The 20,831-nt window shown below is 45.1% G+C and overlaps 1 protein-coding gene across 5 annotated transcripts in view; it reads left to right on the top strand.

The window, feature by feature from the left end:
• SLC45A1 (solute carrier family 45 member 1) overlaps nucleotides 1–20,499 on the top strand; it is a 581,272-nt gene extending 560,773 nt beyond the window's left edge. For all 5 annotated transcript variants that reach the window (XM_069610920.1, XM_069610919.1, XM_069610917.1 and 2 more), the window contains one exon: nucleotides 20,019–20,499. In XM_069610920.1, coding sequence (XP_069467021.1) covers nucleotides 20,019–20,285 — 267 coding nt within the window. In that variant the 3' untranslated portion in view covers nucleotides 20,286–20,499. The remainder of the gene's footprint in view (nucleotides 1–20,018) is intronic.
• The last annotated feature ends 332 nt before the right edge of the window (nucleotides 20,500–20,831 follow it).

The following is a 20,831-nucleotide window of genomic DNA, read 5'->3' as shown; positions in this document are numbered from 1 at the left end:
CTGCACCCCTATCCCTCACCTTTTTGTTTTTCTCCGGCTCTACCAGAAATGTCGTCAGGCCTAGTACGGTAGTCGTCTGTTTCCATTTACTTCCCACTCTCCCCCTCCCTTCCTTATCTATGTCTTAGCTCTTGCACTATCTGAAATGTTGTCAGGCCGAGTATGGTAGTTAATTTCACATCCTTACTGTTCATGGCCTGTAAGAATGTGGTTGTATTTTCCCTTGTTCCCTCCCTTGCCTTGAAGCGCTTTGAAACACATTGTGTATAGGCGCTATATAAATAAACGATAATATATCATATATCTATTTGCCTGAGTGACACAGGATAAGAACGGGGACTGGTGGGGTCAAATGTCTTCCTGGATTCCCGAAGTGTTGCGTTCGGTTTGGGTTTTTGGCATTTTTGCTGTTTTGGTTTGTAGCTATTGCATTTCTTGTATTCTGAATTTGTGGTGTTGGTTTCATAGGTTCTGGGAACCTCCTTCTCGCCCATTGGGTTATGGTAGTTGAATCTCCAAGGGGTGGAGTGTAATGCGTATTATAATAATAAGCCATAAAACATGGCGCCTAAGCGCGGGCATCTTGGACATTCACTTCCATTTACCGCAATGAAAACCTACGTTTTCACGGGCTCAGCAAGCAAACCTGTATTTCTGCTGCGAAGACAAGATCACATATTTATCAGATGACCAAGCGGGGAGAATAGTTGTGGTATTATCCGCCGAAAGACAAGCCAGAAAGGGAGTCGGAGCGCTCTGCAGGTGCAGTGATAAGGGTTAATAAGAATGAAAGCCAGGAAAGAAGCTGGGTTTTTTCCGCTTCGAGCTGGAATGTTCCACTCTTTTGTTCACCTCATGCTTATTGTCTGCTCTTCGGCCAAGGGCAGCATGGTCACCCATGAGGGGCGGGGATCAAAATTAGCCCCATAAAGAGAGGTTTTCCACTGGGGAAAGCAGGTAGAATTTGGACCCCGGGTGATGCAGTCTCACTGAGAGGGAGGGCGCTCCGCTCCAGACCCCGTTCAGATGGTCAATCTCTTTGCCTACCTGCTGTGGGACTAGGCAGTGTTGTAGTGGCCGAGGTGAAGGTGTCTTCTGCAACATTCTTAACGGTGATGAGTTTTTTCTTTGTCTTTGTATAGCCAATTATGTGTTTATATTTTCTTTCTGTATGTTATGAGTGAACAAAGGGCCTATAATGTGCCATTTATACTATAACTATAACCAAAGCTTCATGTGTAATTCTTTGCCTATCCGAGTCCAATAACTGATTTTGCAAGGTTCCGGAGAGCGTGAGTTTGAGGTCTCCAAGTGGCCTAGACAAAGCAAAACACTCATGTGCGCACTCTCAACAAGAGGGGGGTTACCAGGTTGCCCAATTTATTGGTCAACCAACCTAGAGTAACTTTTAACCCTTCCCTCCCGGCCCAAATTCAAAATGATGCGTTCAAAATTCCTGGCAGCCATGCCTTAGGACAGTTTCCCAACGATCCCCCTCTGCCCCTCTTCAATTTTGGTTCTGATCCTTCAGCCCTTGTTAGGTTGTACGATAGTATTAAAGATATGGTACAATTTTTAATTCTTCAACTATCATTGATTACGAACAAGCTAAGAAACTATTTCTGCACCATCCACAAGAGACGTGATCCAGGCACAGACACAAATTAATTCAACCTTGCGACGCTTGTTCTCAGTAGGGCCTCTGAAAACTTGCTGAATTATTTACGAACTGCCAAATCCACCTGCAGATCTGCAAGATAGATTGTTTCCCCTGTACTTTTTCACTCTCCAAATGCAATACCTCTGGATTTAGAGGTAATTATGTCTGTCGACGAGGTCCCAATAAAAGAATGAACGATTCCTTTTTTTTTTTTTGCCCTAAGAGCCTACCGAAGTATAATCTTAACAAGAAATGGTCATCCAGGAAGTTTTAGAGCTTTCCCATCAGTCGAATCAAAACATAAAGGACTTGGGGAGTCAAATTGGAAATGGACAAAGCAAGACGCCCTTTATTACTGGTTTGCAAACCACATAAGCAAACAGCACCCTACTAGCCTGCCACCCAAATCTAACCCAACCCACCTCCAATTCGCCTTCGGCTTATATCTCCCTATGGTCGGTCACCTCACAAAACACATCACATCCGTTTGACCTCTCCCACCCCCAAAACGTAACAATGACCCTTGTTCACTCCTGTAGTCCATCTTCCATTTCCATCCAGTCTCCCATCGTCACGTGATCCTCTTCTTCCAGGTGAGTCGCTCCAGTTTGACGATATCCAGCATTCACCTCCTCGGGTGAGGGGTGTGGGACCACTGTCCACTGACGCATTCAGGCCAAACATATGGTCCCATTGTTTAAAATTGTCTGGGCCGGCATAATCCAAGATGGAGGCACAAATGGCCTTCACCCAGTGCTGCGATTTTTGAAAGTGGTGCATCAGCAATCCTACAGCGCATGTCTGTCTTAAGGAGCCCTCTGGGCAAACATTGCCTAAAGGCAATACGTTATTTCCCTATCCAACGTCTGCTAGGATTTCAAGAAAAATAATAAACACTTGGGCATTATATGTAAACAAATAACACTTCAGGTATTGAAATATATCCCCAGACTCCTCCCATATCATCACATGCCTTTATCGCGTCACCACACCATGAATCCTGTTCCCCTCCCCTGGGGATCATCAGCTTTCACGTTACCAACATAGAATCAGGTTGTTAATTTAAACCTACAATTTGAAATGTCAAAAAAGAATGAAGACTTATTTCCATCGTATCCAATTACTATTGAATCCATGTGCCAAAATCAATTAACTACAAAAAAAGAATATGGGGAGCAACAAATAAAAACCAAGAAGTTACTTTTACCTGATAGTTAGAGGGCGACAACAGTCTATTGCCGTAGAAGACGAGAGACTGGATCCAGATTTGATTCCCCAGGCAACACCTGCCATTTGTTCTAATGTAGAAGATTCTGTCTGTGTCCAACTCAAGAGAAATCTCTTGTCACCAACCTGGGGAAATGCTCAACCGGGGAGCCATAATAATTTCCCTGTCCATAGCTCAAACTAAAGAGGATAACATCGGCTGACCGAATCACATAACACAAATTAACGACCCAATCCATCTCAGTCGTTCAAGACTCCTTCATATATTTTTCGTGATTTTTGCCCTTTGTCTCTTTCATTCTGCTGACATTGACTGGGTAGAAATGACACAGGTGGGAGCTGACAGACGTGTGGCCCATTTCTATTGTGGATTGTGAAAAAAACAAAAGAGGGCTTCCATTAGTCACCTTAAGTCGCTTCATGGACTCAGTTCACAGGCTTTTACTTTGGGGGGTGGGGGGGGGGGGTAAATTGCCAGGCCTACTAACATTTTGTTAAAAGGTTGAAGGCTGAGCTGAATGCAGCAGTCAGTCAAAAAATTCTCTGTTGTCTAAAGGGCCCTAATACATCCAAATTCTGGGAACATACGAATTACCAAATATTAATCAAGGGGGACACATTAATGTAATAGAATGGTATGGGCGTCCCATTATAAATAATTCTATGCCTATGCCAAAATTGGTGACCAGACAGTCTAGACTGTCCCTCAACTGATTTTAACCATACCGAATATTTGAGGTGATCCTAAAAATGAAGCCCTCTAAAGCTGCAGGTCCAAATCTTCTGGCCCCTATTACAATAAAACAAGATCCCGAGCTCTGATCTTTATATTCTGTCCAAAAAACCAGGAGTTTCATCCCTCTTGGTATCTTGCTTATATTATTCTGTTATTTAAGAGGGGGGGTAGGGAGGATCTAGCCAACTATCACCCAATTATGATCTTGGACGCATCTAGTAAGATCTTTGCGACCCTGTTCCTAAAGGAGCTGGACCACAATGTTGCCAACTTAAATCTTCTTGGAAAACATCAAGTAGGTTTCCGGAAAAGAATAGGCACCTCCCTAAATGGGATCCTTCTGGCACATGTACATGCCTCAACTAAGAGGCTGTTCACCAAATCCATCTATATAGCCAGCATAGCTATGTTGTGTGCTTTTGACCAATTTGTTCGGGAATGACTTTGGGCCAAGCTAAAACATTGGGCAATATCTGAAGACCTATTGAACTTTATAGTTCTCCTACAAGAAAAAAGAACAAATAAGAATACGGCTGAGCACTGAAGGCTTACATTCACAAGTTATTGACGGCTTTATTAGTCTGACAGCGTTGCATCCTCACCGTTATACAACTTGTATATAGCCGATATTAATAGTTTATGGCATACAATTTACCATATTCCGGTAAAAATTGGCTCCATGACTTTACATTGGCTTGCCTTCACTGGTGACTTACTTGTCTTTAATTCCACACCTATTGGCCTACAAAGAAAACGGACAGTATTTTTTTCATACGCAATTGAAAATAATCTTTTAGTCAATGAAAGTAGGTCTAAGGTTATAATCTTCTCCAATGATGGATCTACCAAAACTATCGCCCCGAGAGTCGGTGACTTTAAGTTGGCAAGAGTTGCCTCCCCCAAATATTCAAAGTTTATTATATCTAAAAAATTCCTCATTCAGGGTGATTAAGGAGCGCTTGACAACGAGGATATTGCCCTTGTCTGAACAGCCAGAGATGATGTTCCAACCTACTGCAAATTTTCTATTTTACCTGCGCTTAAGTTTTATAAAACAAAAATAGCCCCTGTGTTAATTTATGGTCTAGATGTTGTTCTTGCTGATTTGGGTATATTCCAAACACCGTTAAGGTATTATGTGGAAACCAAATTCTTGGTCTGGTTCTTTCTATGAGTAATGGCATAAGGAGACATATATATAGATAGATCAATGTGGAAACAAGTGAGGGTAGAAATACAGGAAACATTAAACATATCAAAGATCAGTTGACAGTTTCTCATCCGATTCTTTCAGGTGATGAGAGGTATTAACGTCATAGTTATGTCCTGGGGCAGCGATAGTGCTGTTCAACGGGCTGTAATAGTACAGATTGTATGCGTTTCACAATGTTAATTCCCACTTCCCCCAGATTTTGTCTGCTTTGCCCGGGCAACCTCTTGCTTGGTAAACACGACCTTCCATTAGGATAATTGCGTCTATGTCCGATATCCATTTATCATAATGTGGAGTGATTTCTGAGCCCCATAGCTGCGCTATGTTTCTTTTGGCTATTCCTGTGGACGGTGAAAGTAACAGCTTTTCAAAGCGCGATAGGTCCTGTTCTGCATCAATACCCAGGAGAAGGAGTTTGGGGTCAGTTGGGATTGGGCGGCCTAAGACTCTGGAGAGTCTGTCGCAACATCTTCGCCAGAAGTGTTGTACTCGTGTGCATTGCCATAGGATGTGATAGAATGTCCCCTCTTCTTGCTTGCAAGGTGTAAGCATTTTGGGTCAGATGTTTTGCCCCATTTGTAACGTGCCACTCGGAGGTAGTATATTCTGTGGGGTATTTTCAGCTGAATGAGTCTGATTCTCACCGGGATTGCTGTATACCTGGGATAAATCAGGGTCTCAATCCAGTCTTCGGGTAGAATCTGGCCCACGTCCCCTTCCCATTTCAATTTCAGGCTCGACAGTTCTTTTGTGGCAAATGAGGAGATAGCGTTATACATGGTGGATGTGATCTTGCCTTTCACACTGTCAATAACTATATTTCTTTCTATGGGTGTGCACTCTGGCATTTCCAGCAGGATGGCTCTCTGTTCCGTTGGTGCATGATGTAGTTGATTATAGTGGAAAACTTCAGTGGCAGGAAGACTGTATGTAGACGAGATCTCAGCAAATGGGGTTATTTGGTTATTTGCATATATTTGCTTGATGGTATGAATACCAGCTGCTGCCCAAGTTGACCATTTAGGGAGATTCCCGAGACCTTCAAGATGGGCGTTATTCCAGATAGGCTGGACTGGGCTGAATGTGTTTTCCCAACCTATGTGCTTATGAGCATCACTCCATATTTGGGCTGTATGTGTTGTGATCGTGCCCCCGGGATGGCGGTTCACACTGTGGTATAGACTTTCAATCGGGGTCATATCAAGTCGGGCAGCAATTTCAGCCTGTATGTGGGGGAGTTTCGGGTTCCCATGCAGAATGTCATTTATTGTCGCCATTTGGGTCGCCCAGTAGTAGACCTGAATGTTCGGGAGCCCCATTCCCCCCGCCCCCAGACTGAGTATTGGAGGGTTTTAAGCGCTATCCTTGGATGTTTCCCTCCCCATAGGAGCTTACGTGTAGTTCTAACTATTATGCGGAACGCTGCCGAGGGAATACTGAGAGGGGCGTTCTGAAGGATGTAGAGGAATCGGGGCAGGGTCAGCATCTTGAAGAGTGCTGCTTTGCCTAACAGTGTTAGCGGTAGAGATGCCCAGTGAACTACGTCTTGCGTGTATCTTTTGATCAGTGGATGTAGGTTTTGGATTACATAGTTGTCTAGTTTATTCTCTATTAGGATGCCAAGGTATCGAAATTGTGTGGATTCTATACGATATGGGGAGCCGAGTGGCGGAATGCAGTCTACCCCTTTCACCGGAAAGAGCACTGATTTCAACCAGTTCCCTCTTAGTCCGCTAAAGACTCCATAGTCTATCAGTATTTGAGTTACTACAGGGCAGGAGACCGCCGGATCTCCCAGGTTACACCAGGTCGTCATCGGCATACAAGGATACTCTGTCCTCCCATTCTGAGTTCCACGGGTAACCGCTCCACGTGGTTGAGCCCCGCAGGATGACTGCTAGCGGTTCTAATATTAATGCAAATAGCATAGCCGAAAGTGGGCAGCCTTGCCTGGTACCCTTTCCCAGGACAACCATTCACCCTTACCTCTGCCAGTGGGCTGTTATAGAGGAGTTGGACCCATTTTATAAAGGAATCACCAAATTGCATCTTGCTCATGATTGCCCATAGAGCCTCCCAGTAAACTGGATCAAAGGCCTTCTCAAAATCTATGGCCAGTAACGCTAACAATTGTTGTAATACAGGTGCGCACTCTAGTGCCAGATGGAGCCTGCGAATATTCATTCTCGTTGACCTTTGGGGCATGAAGCCGCATTGGTCCGGGTGGATCAGTGTTGTAATGACCGCTTGGAGTCTATTAGCTAGTATTTTAGCAAGAATGTTGGCTTCGCTATTGATTAGGGATATGAGCCTATATGAGCAGCACTCATCAGGGGGCTTGCCTTCTTTGGGGATCACTATTATGGTGGCCTTACAGAGGTCTGGTGGGAGCCTACCCTTTGTTAGGGAGTGTTCGAACATGTTGAGAAGCTGGGTGGATATGTCCAGGTGATTCAGCTTTTTCCAGATGTCGATTGGGACCCCGTTGGGTCCTGGAGTCTTGCCTGTTTGAAGTTGGGAGATGGCCGCTGATATTTCATCCACTGTTATTTTGCCATCTAGCATAGTGACCTGTTCCGTGGTGAGTGTTGGGAGGTCAGTGCTGTCGAGCATGGCGCAGGCTGGTGTGGCGGTTGGGGCCTTGTAGAGATTTTCTTAGAAGTCTGCAAATCGTTCTGCAATCTCCGCATTAGTAGAGACTAATTCTGCGTTTGCTGTCTTAATGCACTTCACCTTCCGTTGCCCCTCTTCTCGTCTCTCCAGCCATGCAAGCATTTCCCAGCTTTTTCTCCCGTTTCATAAAGGCGTGCCTTCATGGCGTGATGTGCTTTTCTGGCACAGTCCAGCGATAGGTTGTGGAGTTTCTTATGCGCTAGCGTTAGGGCTCGGTTCGTCTCGGGGGTATCATTGGCAATGTGCTCTGCTTCCTTGCTCACAACTTCTTTTTCGGCTGTTTTGATCAGTTCACAATGTGCTTTTTTCTTTGCTGACGTCCACAAGATGATTTCGCCTCTCAGGACTGATTGTAGGCCTCCCACAGTATGTTGGGGTCATCGACCGAGTCTGAATTTAGCTCAAAGTAGTTGGAGGTGGCTGCTTCCATCTTCTCCTGTAGCTCTGGGAACCCCAGGTAATAGGAGTTCAGTCTCCATGTAGGTGGGGGACACGGCCTCTCTGTTTCCAATTCAAGTATTAGTGGGGAGTGATCTGAGATACCCCGTGGGAGGAAGGATGCGCTGCATATTTTGTGCACATTCTGGTTTGGCAGAAAGAAATAGTCTAATCTGGACATAGAGGCGTGCAAACCAGAGTGGAAGGAATATTCTCGCACGTCTTTGTGTAAGTCTCGCCATGCATCTCGTAGCCCCAGTGCTGACGCAAAGGCTGCCAATTTGGTGGTGGCAGCAGGATTCCTGGCTCTCAAGTGTGAGCAGTCTGAGACATTGTCCATGACTTCGTTGAAGTCCCCTCCCATCACCCATGTGCCTGCGGCGTTTGCTGCCAGGATCGGGGTGATGTCTGCTAAGAGAGCACTGAGTAGGGATGGGGGGGGGGGAGTATATTGCCATGATCACCAGGGTTTGATTGTCTACATAGCGGCCACCTTTGTCTTGTGTGATGTGCGTGATCTCTATAGGAAGCCTTTTATGAATCGGTATCAGCACTCCTCTCGCACCCATGGAGAAACCCGCGTGTACTGCTGTGCGGTAATTGGACCTTTGGAAGAACTTGTATGAGTTTCCCTCCAGATGGGTCTCGGTCAGGAGAGCCATGTCTGGGGAATGTCGGTTTAAGTGTTGTAGCACCAGCCTTCTTTTGATACTGGATCCTAGACCATTGACATTCCACGTCATGAGCGTTAGGCGCCTAGTGGTTGGAGCCGCCTCATGTGCCATCGGGTGTGTAGAGTATAGACTCACGGGTGTGTTTCCCAGGATTTGTTTACAGCGGGATGACAGCATAGGCCATGTTAATTGTGCTCTTAATACCATTGTATGCTAAACATTGTAAACAAACGTCTCCAACTCCCACCTCCCTACACTCCATCCCCAACTGAAGCATCTGTCGACCCAACATAAACTTGTGAACAGTTGAACTTTACAGCACCGCTGGAGATTGTCTTGGTCCGGGGGGCGGGTGTTTGGTTGGCCACCGGCCTAGATGTGCTCTGTGGTTAGTCTGCTATAGGGAGCGAGAGCTCTGTTGCATTTCACTTCCTGGTGGCTCTAGCATTTTGCTCAAAGCTGGTCTTAATTTATACATCTCCCTGCTGTGGGTTTTCTAGTTGTGGTTGCTGCAGCGGTTCCTGTTCTGGCGGCCGCTCTGGGCGTAGACTGTTGCGTTCCCTTCTTTTCCCCTCCGCGCTCCAATCACCCTCTATGTGTCTCATAGCCCAACTCCACGCTTCCTTAGGGTCACTAAAGTGCACAGTTGTGCCTTTGTGAAATATCTTGAGTTGGGCGGGGAAGATTAGCCCATATTTGACTCCCATTGTTTGCAAACGTTTCTTGAGCGGGTCAAATGACTGGTGTGCTTTCTGTACCTCCCTGGTAAAGTCAGGGAAGAAGGCTATCCTTGATCCGTTGAATGTGACTGCCCCTTTCGATCTCACCAATTGAAGTACAGTGTCTCTGTCCCTGTAGTTCAGGAATCTGGCGATGACTGTACACGGTGGAGCTCCTGGTGTGACCTTGCCGGTTGGAATACGGTGGGCCCGCTCAATAGAGAAGAACCTGGAGAAGGACTCCACGTCATAGGTGTTCGCCAGCCATTCTTCGAGAAACAGTTCCATGCATTCCCCTTCTGCTTTTTCAGGAAGGCCGATTATGCGGATATTGTTACGTCTGGATCTGCCTTCGCTGTCATCTGCTCTTGCTTCCAAGATTTTAATGCGTGCTAGCATGCTCAACACTTGCTGATTTACTCCTCGTAAGCCATCTTTGGTTTCCGAGATCCGTGTCTCCGCTTCTCCCGTGCGGGAGGTCAGTTTTTGTAGGTCGTGACGTAATAGGGACTCGTCCGCGCCAATACTGTCCATCTTTTTCTCCATTGAGGTCCTGGAGCTGGCAATGGTGCTCATTATGTCTCTGAGGGAGAGATTTTCTTCCGTACGGTCTAGTTCAGCCGATGGCAGCCGCTCTGGTGAGCGAGACACCAGTGTAGATGCATATTGTTCAATTCTACTTTGTGTAGATGTTTTCCTGGGCTTATCTTTCCCCATTTTGCTAATGAGGGTTGGTGGCGCTGGAAGCTGGTGTCCAACCCCGAAGGGGAGAGTGCTGGCAGATAGGATGAGTCGCTGTTGCTGGGATACTGGTGATGGTTTCAGTGGCGCTTGGCGTGGTGTGAGCGGTAGTCTCTTATACCTATGCCAGTTTTGTGTGCACCGTTCCCTTAATGTCCCATAACCAGACGGCCAACGGCCGTGATGCTCGAGTAGTGGTCCGGCACAGGTGGGCAGTAGTGTGTGTTATGGTTTTTGGCAGTCGCCGTATGTTGTGCACGGTTCCCTCCCGTGCCGCCGGATCCAATCAACTCGTGGAGACAGGGTTTAGCGGGGTTTAGCGGGGAGGACCCAGCCGGATTGCCTCTATCACACGTTATGCTCTACTGGGTGCTTCTCCCCGAGGGAGAGGACAGTTTCTGATGTTGCAATGTGGGTTTACTGTGGGCTGTATCCGTTAATCTGGAGTAATTGTTTGCAATAGCGAGTGCTGCCTTTCTGCGCGGCTTACGTGTCTGGTAGCGGCATTGTAATGTGGCCTTTTGGGTTACCCCCTGGTGATGCCGGTGGGCTGCTTGCCTTTGGTGTTGAGGCACTGTAATTTGGGCACTTGGATGTGAAGCTGTATTCTTCCCCAGTCAAGGGGCGAGCCTCGGTGAAAACCCGGGCTCTTAGCTGAAGATCTATAAACTGTAGGGGAGGGGGTGGCAGGCGGCATCTCGCTCTCCTAGCGCCAGCTCTTCTTATCCAACCACCTCCCACTCTTTACCGTCATGTTTCATGCCCTGGAGCAGGGTCGCTGGAGCTGTAGTTCCCAGTGAGGGGGATTCAGTGCAGGCGTTCTACGCAATGCGGAGCGCCCGCTGTCCCGCTGTAGATCTTCCTCATTGGGTGGCCCCCAGTATGCACCACTGCAGAAGCCGCCAAGGCTCTCTTTCCCCCTCTCGCTTGCGAAGGGATATGTTCAGCGGGAGAGGCACGCTCCGTCTGAGCCCCAATACAACTTCTCGGGCCTCCGTGCTCTGAGTCCTCACCAGGCTTGCATACTCAGTTTCTCCCTGAAGGCGGGAACGCTCTCTCAGCGCTGGTCAGCAGGGCCGGCACACCCGGCGGGGGAGCAGGCAGAGCTCGCCCTCGGTTGCCGCGCAGCTCCTCCGCAAAGATCAGTTCATTGGGTGTGAAGCCGCCGCCTCACATTGACCCGCAGCCGCTGCGTTTGGTGTTTGGAACCACTTCTGGGACTCGCTCCCTTCTGCCGCGCTTTCTGACTATCATACACACACGGTGGCCATCTTAGCAGCGGCGTTCATTTTTGGTTCTGTGCCTTTCACTCGCCTGGCACTCCGATTCTCGCTCCGATTTTGCACCGTTTCCAAGCGATTCAGTGCAGCACGGGAGCAGTAAAACTCAGGTCCTCATCGTTTGGCTGCTGGCCACGCCCCCCCATCAACAAACTTTTTTTAAACTGTACAAGAGATTGGTGCCGAGCAGTGGAAAAATGTAGTTCTTGCTCCCTATATTCTGAATACTGTAAATTCATAAAGAACAGACTTATCAAAGTATATATATCGTTCCTTATAACAAAATAAAGTTATGTTAAATTAGATTCAAATTAAATTAGCACTGACCCTTGAGTGCCTCGGGTCTTGCTTTGATCTTAATAGAGATGAAAGAATATGTAGGCTATGTGGTGTGGAAAAGGGGATATGAGTCGTTAAAACATCGAATAATGTACTGCCCCCACTCAAGCCTACTGAGGCAAATAATTTTCGATAGATTTGTACTATCATCTTTTATTCATGCAGGAGAGGGCTTGTGGGCTAGGTTGATGCAGGGAGAGACTTTATCTCCAATAGTAGTTTTTGAGTTTTGACTTTGGGCAATGAATTAATTGCTACGGGTAAAATGTAATGATTGTGTTTTGTTATGTATTTGTCAAATTTCTTTTTTCTACACCTACCTATTGCTGGAAATGTATATCATGCTTTTTGTGAAAAGGTTTTATTTGGAAAGCATTTAGAGATTTTTTTATTGACCAACCATCGGTCTCGGTGCCATTTTTAATATTTTATTTAAAGCTGTCAATGTTACAATGTGCGTTCTTTCGGTCTTTGAGAGGCTGAAATTGTAACCATTTTTTAAAAGGGTGAATCTGGTCTCCGGCTAACTATAGACCCATTTCTTTGATCGATACATTGGCAAAAACATGGCAATATAAATTACATTTCTGATGCAGAGGTAGGTTTTACAAGGTGTTGGACAGTATAACAGGTATTTCATCTATTTAATTTTAATGTGTACAAATATTTAAAAAGGGGACTTTTAAATTTGTTTTTATTGATTGATAAACCACCATTGATGTTAGGGGATGTGCTTTTGGACTCAAAGACCCCAATTGTTGATGCTGTCAAATTAACCTGCAGGTGTAATTCGACTGTGGTATGATGGCAAGAGGGCAGAATTTCTGATTCCTTTGATATTGATGCTGGTGTTCACCAGAGCTGTGTGTTGGCCCCTTTGCTTGCTTTTATTTATATAAATAAACCTGACCCTTCAAATACTTTATGCACAAGTAGATGCTCCTAACCTTAATGGAAACTAAGCAGGAAACTTGTTGTTTGTGGATGTCGCTATTGTTCCTGAAATGAAATGAAATGAGATATAAAAAAGCAACTCGACATGGTGACAAACTTTTGTGTAAAAAGGAAGCCAACGCAACATTTTTCCAAAACCGTGCCCATGGCCTGCCATCAAACAAAGCATTTGAAAAGCAACTTTACCTTTAGGAACACACCTGTCCAGCAAGTTGTCCAATTGAACTACTTGTGTGGCAGGGGGTCCTGTTATGTAGCTCTGGCTCATAGTCCCACAGATCAATAAAAATATACTTTCTCTAAAGCGCTGTTTGGGTGTCATTCTTTTCTTGAATAAATGCTTGGGTCAAGGGTCACCTGTACTGGCCCCTGATGCATATAAGGCAAAGACTCATTCTGGTGCATTGTATGGGGTGAAATGTGGGGCTACTACCCCCCTAACAAACTCAACAGTGGTGGAAAATACTTTCTTGAATAAACTTTTCAGACCTCCGCCGCACGAGTTCCCCAACAATCTTTCCCTCTTGAAACAGACCTTAAGGCTTTGACCATTTAAGGCCTCATTGAAACACATTTTGTTTTGGCTAAGGCTACATAAATACAAGGATTTAAGATCTTATAGGGATTTAGTTTGGGATGTAATTATAACAGATGCGAGTATTTAACGTTATATCTCACTGCCCCCCATTAAAGGCAGCCTGGACCAGCTTGGATTTCCGGAGTTGTCCAGTGAGGTAGCCGGAGTGCACTTGCAATAAAAGAGGCTTGTAAGGCCTGGTGCCTCAGAGCTTTTATCACCAACTTTTTCCATGGAACCAGATCAGGTTTTTTGGTAATCGAATTTACAAGGAATCGTCGCTTTCAAAACTTTATTCTTATACTTTACTTAATTATATTCAGCAGCCTAAGTGTGCCCTCCTTATGTTTTGCTTGAATATTTTACCCTGGCATCTTTCACATGTCCTTGGACCACTGGAGGCCAGGTGAATTGCCCATGCTGAATCGGTGACTAATTTCTTATTTTTCAGTCCATTGTATACCTCTATAAGAAGAAAAGGTTTACTAAGGTCAGTTATTCTAGACCAAGACTATTTAGTGACGCATTAGCTGGTTGGAGGTTACTGTTGTGTCAACCATTTATAAATGCTGTCTCAACATACTTGTTCTAGGTGTGGTGTAAGCTGAGAAGGGTTTTGATCACACTTGACTAGACAGATTGCAGAATTGCTAATTTGCACACATCACTTTCTTCACTGTTGCTTGGCTGTTTTTTATGTCCTGAATTGACAACAGTAGTTTTATATTTCTTAAGTATGCCTTTTTGGCAAATAGTGTTAATACAACCAGGTTTTCAATCCTGTCACACCACGCAAATGGCTCTCACGAGTGTGTCCAACTTCATTGCCTCTGCTAAGCACTGAAACCTATCCTCTATCCTTATTCTCTTTGACCTGTCTGCTGCCTTTGACACCGTCAATCACTAATACTTTATTCTTGGAATTCATGATCAAGCTCTTGCCTGGATTGAATCCTACCTTGCACCTTGCCAATTCTGTCTCCTGGAGCAACAGCACCTCTTAACTCACTCCTCTAACTGTTGGTGTTCCACAAGACTCTGGGCCTCATTACGAGTCCGGCGGTGGCCGTGCCGGAAAAACCGGCAGGCTGCCGCCGGACTCGTAGTGAATGACCTCCTCCGTGATTGCCGGAATCACTAGGGCATTACAACCCTGGTGACCCGGTAATTCCGGAGGCGAAATTCTGTTAATCCCCATTCCCATGGAGTCCGATAGGGACAATGGAAACACTGGTTCCATCTATGACGGAGCCAGTGTTTCCGTCTGCAGGCGGCTGGCGGGAGTGACACCACCCGCCTGCAGAACTTGTAATCTGCCGGTCCGGAAACAACGGTGGCAACAGGTTTGTAATGAGGCCCTCTGTCTTGGGTCTGCTCCACTTTACACTCTACACTTCTGCTCTTGGGAGCCTAATCTCCTACTTTGGGTTCTCGTACCAACTCTTCGTGGAGGACACCCACATTTTCTTCCCTTTTCCTGAACTCTCTTCTGATCTCTCTATCAATAAGTCCAACTGTCTCTCTGCCATTATATATTGGATGGCTTTGCACTCTCTGATGTTAAACTCTACCATAACAGAGGTACTCTTCTTCCCTGCCAAAAGCTCTTTCTCATCTCTTCCTCTACCTATGCATTTCCCACCTGATACTCTTCCCCCCCACCCCACCCCCCTTCTCTTCTTCAGCTAGTAAACTTGGTGTCATCTATGACCCTGCTCACACCATCACTGCTTTCACCTGAAAACCTGGAACAGTAGCTCACCTCAACCTCCTCCATCCTCTCAAAACCGCCAAGCATATCTTAAGCACTCTTGTCTTCTCTAAACTGAACTACTGTGCCAGTATCCTCTTTGGTCTCCCCAACTATGCTTTCTGTCCTCTCGACAAGATCATTAACTTTGCTACCAGGACTCTATTTGAATTCCCTCACTTCACACCTACTTCCTCGTACCGTCACCTGGCTGGATGGCTGGTGATGCAAAACAGGGCCAGATTTAAATGTCTTCTCCTGGTTCAAAAAATCTATCAACAGTAAGGCAGCACTGTATCTATCCGCCTCTATCCAACTCTATAAGCCTTCTTGGAATCTCTGCTCTGCCTCTTCGTCTGGCTTTGTGGCTTCTTGCCCTCCCTGTGCTTCTTCTCGCTTCCGCTCTTTCTCTTTTCTTGCTCCACTTGCATGGAATTCTCTTCCCGTGAACATCCAAGAAACAGTCCACACAGATTTGTTCAAAACCAAACTAAAAGCCTACCTCCTCGTGTGGAGAATCCTGCGGATCCCCCACTAAAACCCTACCTAAAACCTCCTCCCAGGTGGCTAGGAGAGGGCAGATGCTTTCTGATCCCAATCCAGGGGATGGTGTACTGCAGGAGGATCACCTGGGTGAAGACAAGGCCCTGGATAATGGGAAGACTTGGCAGGATAAGATACAGTATTTCTCCTTGAAGAGAGATCCTCTTAACTCTTGGTTAAAGGAGGAATTGATGAATTGTCATTTTGAAATATCTCGACGACCTACTAAGGATGCCAGGGTAAACTCCAAGGTTGTAATTCAACAAGCTATTGTGTCCAAAGCGCAGGTCTTTTGTACGCCTGCAATCGCTTGTCCTTCCCAATGCCTAGAGTATGCCAAAAGAAATTATGGAAATGTGGCTTTTCCAGTTCCTTCTGTCTCTAAAAAGGTTAGACCCTGCAATCTTTCCTCTAACAAACTCATGGAAAATAAAATCCTTATTAAAAATAATGACGTAGTAAGAAAAACGAATTTCCCTAAAGAACTGCATGTCCCAGAATCCCTTAGGGACTGGCAGGCCAGCCTAACAGCTTTTGGTAAGGTCAGGCAATTAACTCTAACAGCCTGCAGCTGAATCCAATTGCCTCCTCGCAGAGGCATTCAAGGCTGCAGCCGGAAGGGGCAGTAGAAAGAAGCTGCAGTTGTAGCAGAAGAAGCAGAGCTCGAGGCTGACAGTTCACTAGGAAGTGTGACCACAGAATAGATGCCAGAGCAAGAGAAGAGCAGATTCCACCTGCAGGCTCGGAGTTGGTCCTGTGCTAACAAACCCTGTTTGGCTGTGGCAGTATTGGAAGAGACTGGGAGAAACTAGTAGTTTTTTCAGGTGCACCTAATTGCTGTGAATGCAGAGCTGGAGTTGTGCATCCACCCGAGGCCTGTGTGCAGAAGCAAGGGGAGGGAAGCTGGAGAAATGAAGACATCCCATTGTTTAGGCTGGATCCAAGACACCCATCCTGCAGAGGGGTGTGGGTTCCAAGAGTGCCTGTAGCAGTAGTAGCAGAAAAAAGAAAGTCAGTGGAAGCAGCCCACAACTGCTGTGACTTTGGAGCCGGTGAATGAGGCTTCAAACTCCAAAGCACACAAAACTCTGTGCTGCAGTTACTGGTAACTGTAGCCAGCTGAATTGATGAAGTAAATTAGCACAAAGGGAATTGTATCACGTGCTTGTTCACACACGTTAAAGTGTTCGGGTAGAAAGAAAACCTTAAACTGTTATCGGAGTGGTAGCGTGTCTCCTTTAAAGAGGGAGAACGTTGCCAGTAGCATTTAAAGAAGTAGAAGCAGATTTTCCCCAAGTGTCACAAGACTGTTCAACATCAAAGAGCAGTTGTGTGTATGAAACTGTTTCCCGATTCACGTTAAAGCAGAACACTGCATGAACAAAAGGGAACACAAGTCTTTAAATGGAAGTTTAACATCAAAGAGAGATTGCGTGTGCCTACATACGTTTCTAAAGTGAAACTTAACTCTTGTAACATACAGAACCATGATAAAGTAGTTGTAGAAGTTGCTGAAGACACAAAAAGAACATGTATTGCCCAAGCCAGTAGGCAGATCCCTTCTAAGGTGACACCAGCCCAATGAAGACCTGAACACTGATGCTTTGAAGTGGTTGAAGCGGTTATAAACCCACAATCCTCTGATACAAGGGTGACAAGGTTATCCAAGGCTAGAAGAGTGGCAGTACCGCTTTGGGGTAACTACTGGAAGTCAGAAGGTGTGCATAAAGTTGGGGAGGGGAGGTGCGTGCTTGTTGAAAAAAACTAACCAATCTGTGAAGCTGAGGCTGCTGAATCTGAGAGAGAAGCAGTCTAGAAGCCAAGACATATTGTTGTGGTAGCTGCAAGACAGACAGAAGAGGCAACGAGGCTGCCCTTTCTCGTGATACAGGAAAGAAGAGTGCCTTGCCTACCTGAAGAGGTCAAAGAGTCGGGTCTAAGTTACCTATATATTTTTCAAAATATCACGTTTGCAGCAGAAGCAGTAGAACTGTGGTTGTCTAGAACCTTGTCAGAACAGTTCTATTTGAATGTAGTTGAAGTAGTAGTAGACTGTGAGTAAAAGGAGCCTGATTTCACAGTATCATTGGCAGAAGGGAGTTGCTAAGGAGAAAGCAACACCCTAAAAAGAAGCATCTACAAGTTATATTAAAGGTGCTGCAGTGGATAAGAGAAGAAATACTGTTAAAGCAGAAGTGGTACTTTTGTTTTGAACTTTATCGATTACATCCTGGAATGAGGTTATCCAGGATTACCATTGGTGCTGTTTTCTTTGTGGATCTTGAGAAGGTAACCTTTCCACAAACAAAGAAGGAACTGTAAGCAGTGGATTTTTGTTTGATTTGAACTTTTGTTTCTTTGGAACATTTCAAGAACCGATTTAAGATTTTATTTTTCCTTGGAAGAAATTGACTTTGGACATTCCTAGGGAACAAGGTCTACCCAGGACAAGTAGAGGTCATCCACGACGCTGGTTATTTGGTAATCTTTCATTTATGTTGTCTATGCTTTGTTTTGATTGTTTTGTTATTTAGTGTGAGGGCCAGTTTTGTGTATGCTAGGAGATTTTCTCTTAGATCCTAGACAAGGTAGAAAATCCCCTGGTAGAGTAGGATTAGTTTGGTTTTCTTTGCAATTTTTATTTATAATAAAATGTCAAATACTGAGAACTACAAGCAGTTGCCCGCCTTGCATTACTGACCCCTCACACTAGCCTCTGAGTTACCCTCTTAATGTATCTCTCATCTGCCTGCTAGCTAACCATGTTCCCTCTCCTCTAACCTGCCCCTGTCTCTCCCCTCCTATGCCTCTATTCTAGCACTTGACCCATCATGGGCACATCCCAAGCACAACTGCCCGTACCGCCTACCTGCACTTAAAAATGTCCATTGTTGGTTGTCCTTAATCTATGCATGTCCACTTATGTATTGTCACTGGTGACTGTTCTATTTACTCCCATCCACAACCTGATCAGAATATCCCTCAAACTCGTCCCATTGTAAGAAGCTCACTGCTTCCTATCAAATGTGATTTCTTATCTATTGTTCGATCTTTTGTGATCAAACGAGCATTGTTCCTCGTGTGTGTGTGTGCTATTTGCGGATATAGCCGAGGCTACAGAAAGCTTTGTGTTGCAAACTCGGTACCTGAACCCCCTCCAACTCCCATATTTCACTCGGTGCTTTCTAGCCACCTCCCCTCCACCTCTAACCTGATGGCATTTGTATGTTTTTTTACCTGCAAATAGCTTTTTACTGCGTTTCATTTTCCCATAACCTCAGCTATAGACGCAAATATCTTTCGCATCTAGAGAAAAAAAGAGGGTGGTCGTTTCATTTCTGAAAACCATGACCCTGCAATGCACCAGGGAGATATAACTATCTTTTTTGGGGAAGGGGCACCCCGTTCTCTGTCAAATTTTAAAATAACTATGGCACGGAATAACCCCAAACCATGCATCGATCCCGAGTCAACGCTTCGTGCCCAAGTTGTTTCGGACCTGGTCCAAATCCGTCCAGCGGTTTAGGCTGTGCGCTTTGTCAAAAATAATAATATTGTGGTTTTGTGATTGTACTTGTATTATCAACCACAATTTGAGTTTTATTTTACATATTTGTATGCTTTTTTTGGGTCTTGTCCCCAAAATAGATATTTTGACATATACCAAGGAGCAGCAGAGTCCAGAGAATAAGACTAGAAAGGGCCAAAAACAGGCACAATACAAGGTTGCATGGACATAGAATAGCATAGGAGAGAAATCACTTCTAGAGTAAATAAGGCTGATTATCAACTCGGATGACCTGCACTGTGGGGGATAATGTCCCACCAGCACGGGGGCCTTTAGCAAGGGCATTGTGCACTACCTTAATCCCTTGCCATGCCATGCGCACCTGCACGATTTAATGTGTAAAACACTGATGCTAATGCCAGTTAAAGGTACTTTTCATGCTCATGCTTTTTCTGTTTTAAGCCAACTGCAACAGAGACAGAAAAGGCACCTGTGGGGCTTGATTGCACTGTGTGCTCTGCCACCTCCGGTGCAAATAAATGATGTGGAAAGCCTGTTCTATGACACAGGCTGGAAGGTAGGACCACTCTGGAGATTCTGGTTCATCAGTTTGCTTTTTTCAGATGGTAACAATCAGGCGTGTAGTGGAGACTACGTCTTCCTCAATGGTCTGACAAAAGCCTGCGCATGATAGATGGGTCTTTTCCCCTGCCTCGGTGAGCCCGCTTGGGCATGACTAGAGACTGAATAGAAGGGGAAGAAATGTTTAAATGTTTACTTTTCAGAGTCTCACATTCCACAATGGTAGTCAAGCTCCAATATGATAGAATAAAAATTAGATTTGAGTGTTACTTGTGAAAATTAAAAATGTGGCTAGTCTGATTAGAGTCTTGAAGTCATGTAACTAAATGTTATTATTCTACTTTAAATGGATTTGATATTATTCAGTGTTTTCTCTCCTTGGCCTAATTTTGTTGTTTCATTAGTTTGCAGGGTCTGCTTTGGACGGTACCAAGCGTGGCATGGGTGTTGACATCTCTCTGTTAAGCTGCCAGTACTTTCTCGCTCAAATTATTGTATCGGTAGTAATGGGACCGTTGACCTCTATGGTGGGGAGTGCCACTGGGGTGATGTATTTTGCCAGCTTTGTGTCCTTCATTGGCTGTTTCTACTCCTCCCTTTTTGTCATTTATGAAATCCCTCCTGGTGAAGATTTAGAAGACGAACAGCAACCCCTCCTCGTGAACACATGAACCTTTGGAAAGCTTTACTTCGATCATCACCTTTACCACTTGGATATTTCCACACAATAGTAGGCTGAATGCGTCCGCCAGGAAGAGATTGAACGATATGCTGCTCACCTTGAGCATAAAGCCATCTGAGGGATGTATTTCAGTCCAATTATCCTCAAAAACTGTGAATTGTTGACGGATGGGAGCAGATTAAAAAAATATTTGTAAATCAAAATCGACTAATCAGTTTTTGTACAACTTTTTACAAATCAATTTCAATGTTCAGTGTCATAGGAAAAATATTCCCCAAAATCATGTACATTCCACATCCCTCACCTTGAACAACCCGTTTTCAAGGGATTCCATGCCAGAATCGTGCTACAAACATGAGCATTGAGTGTGCAAATTTCCATCTAGGAACATTCACTTTTTCATCATCCATGAATCCAGATGAGTATGTGATCGTCCTCATTCTCAACGGTAATGTCACCGTAAGTCTTACAGCACCAGTTACTTATGCAATGCTTCAACTATATTCTGTATATTTCATGCATTTAACACTTGAAT

Source organism: Ambystoma mexicanum, chromosome 8, assembly GCF_040938575.1.
Source record: "Ambystoma mexicanum isolate Mex_15411 chromosome 8, UKY_AmexF1_1, whole genome shotgun sequence".
NCBI classification, from domain to species: Eukaryota; Metazoa; Chordata; class Amphibia; order Caudata; family Ambystomatidae; genus Ambystoma; species Ambystoma mexicanum.
Note: the sequence above shows the minus strand (reverse complement) of the source record. Positions and strands in the feature narration are given on the sequence as shown.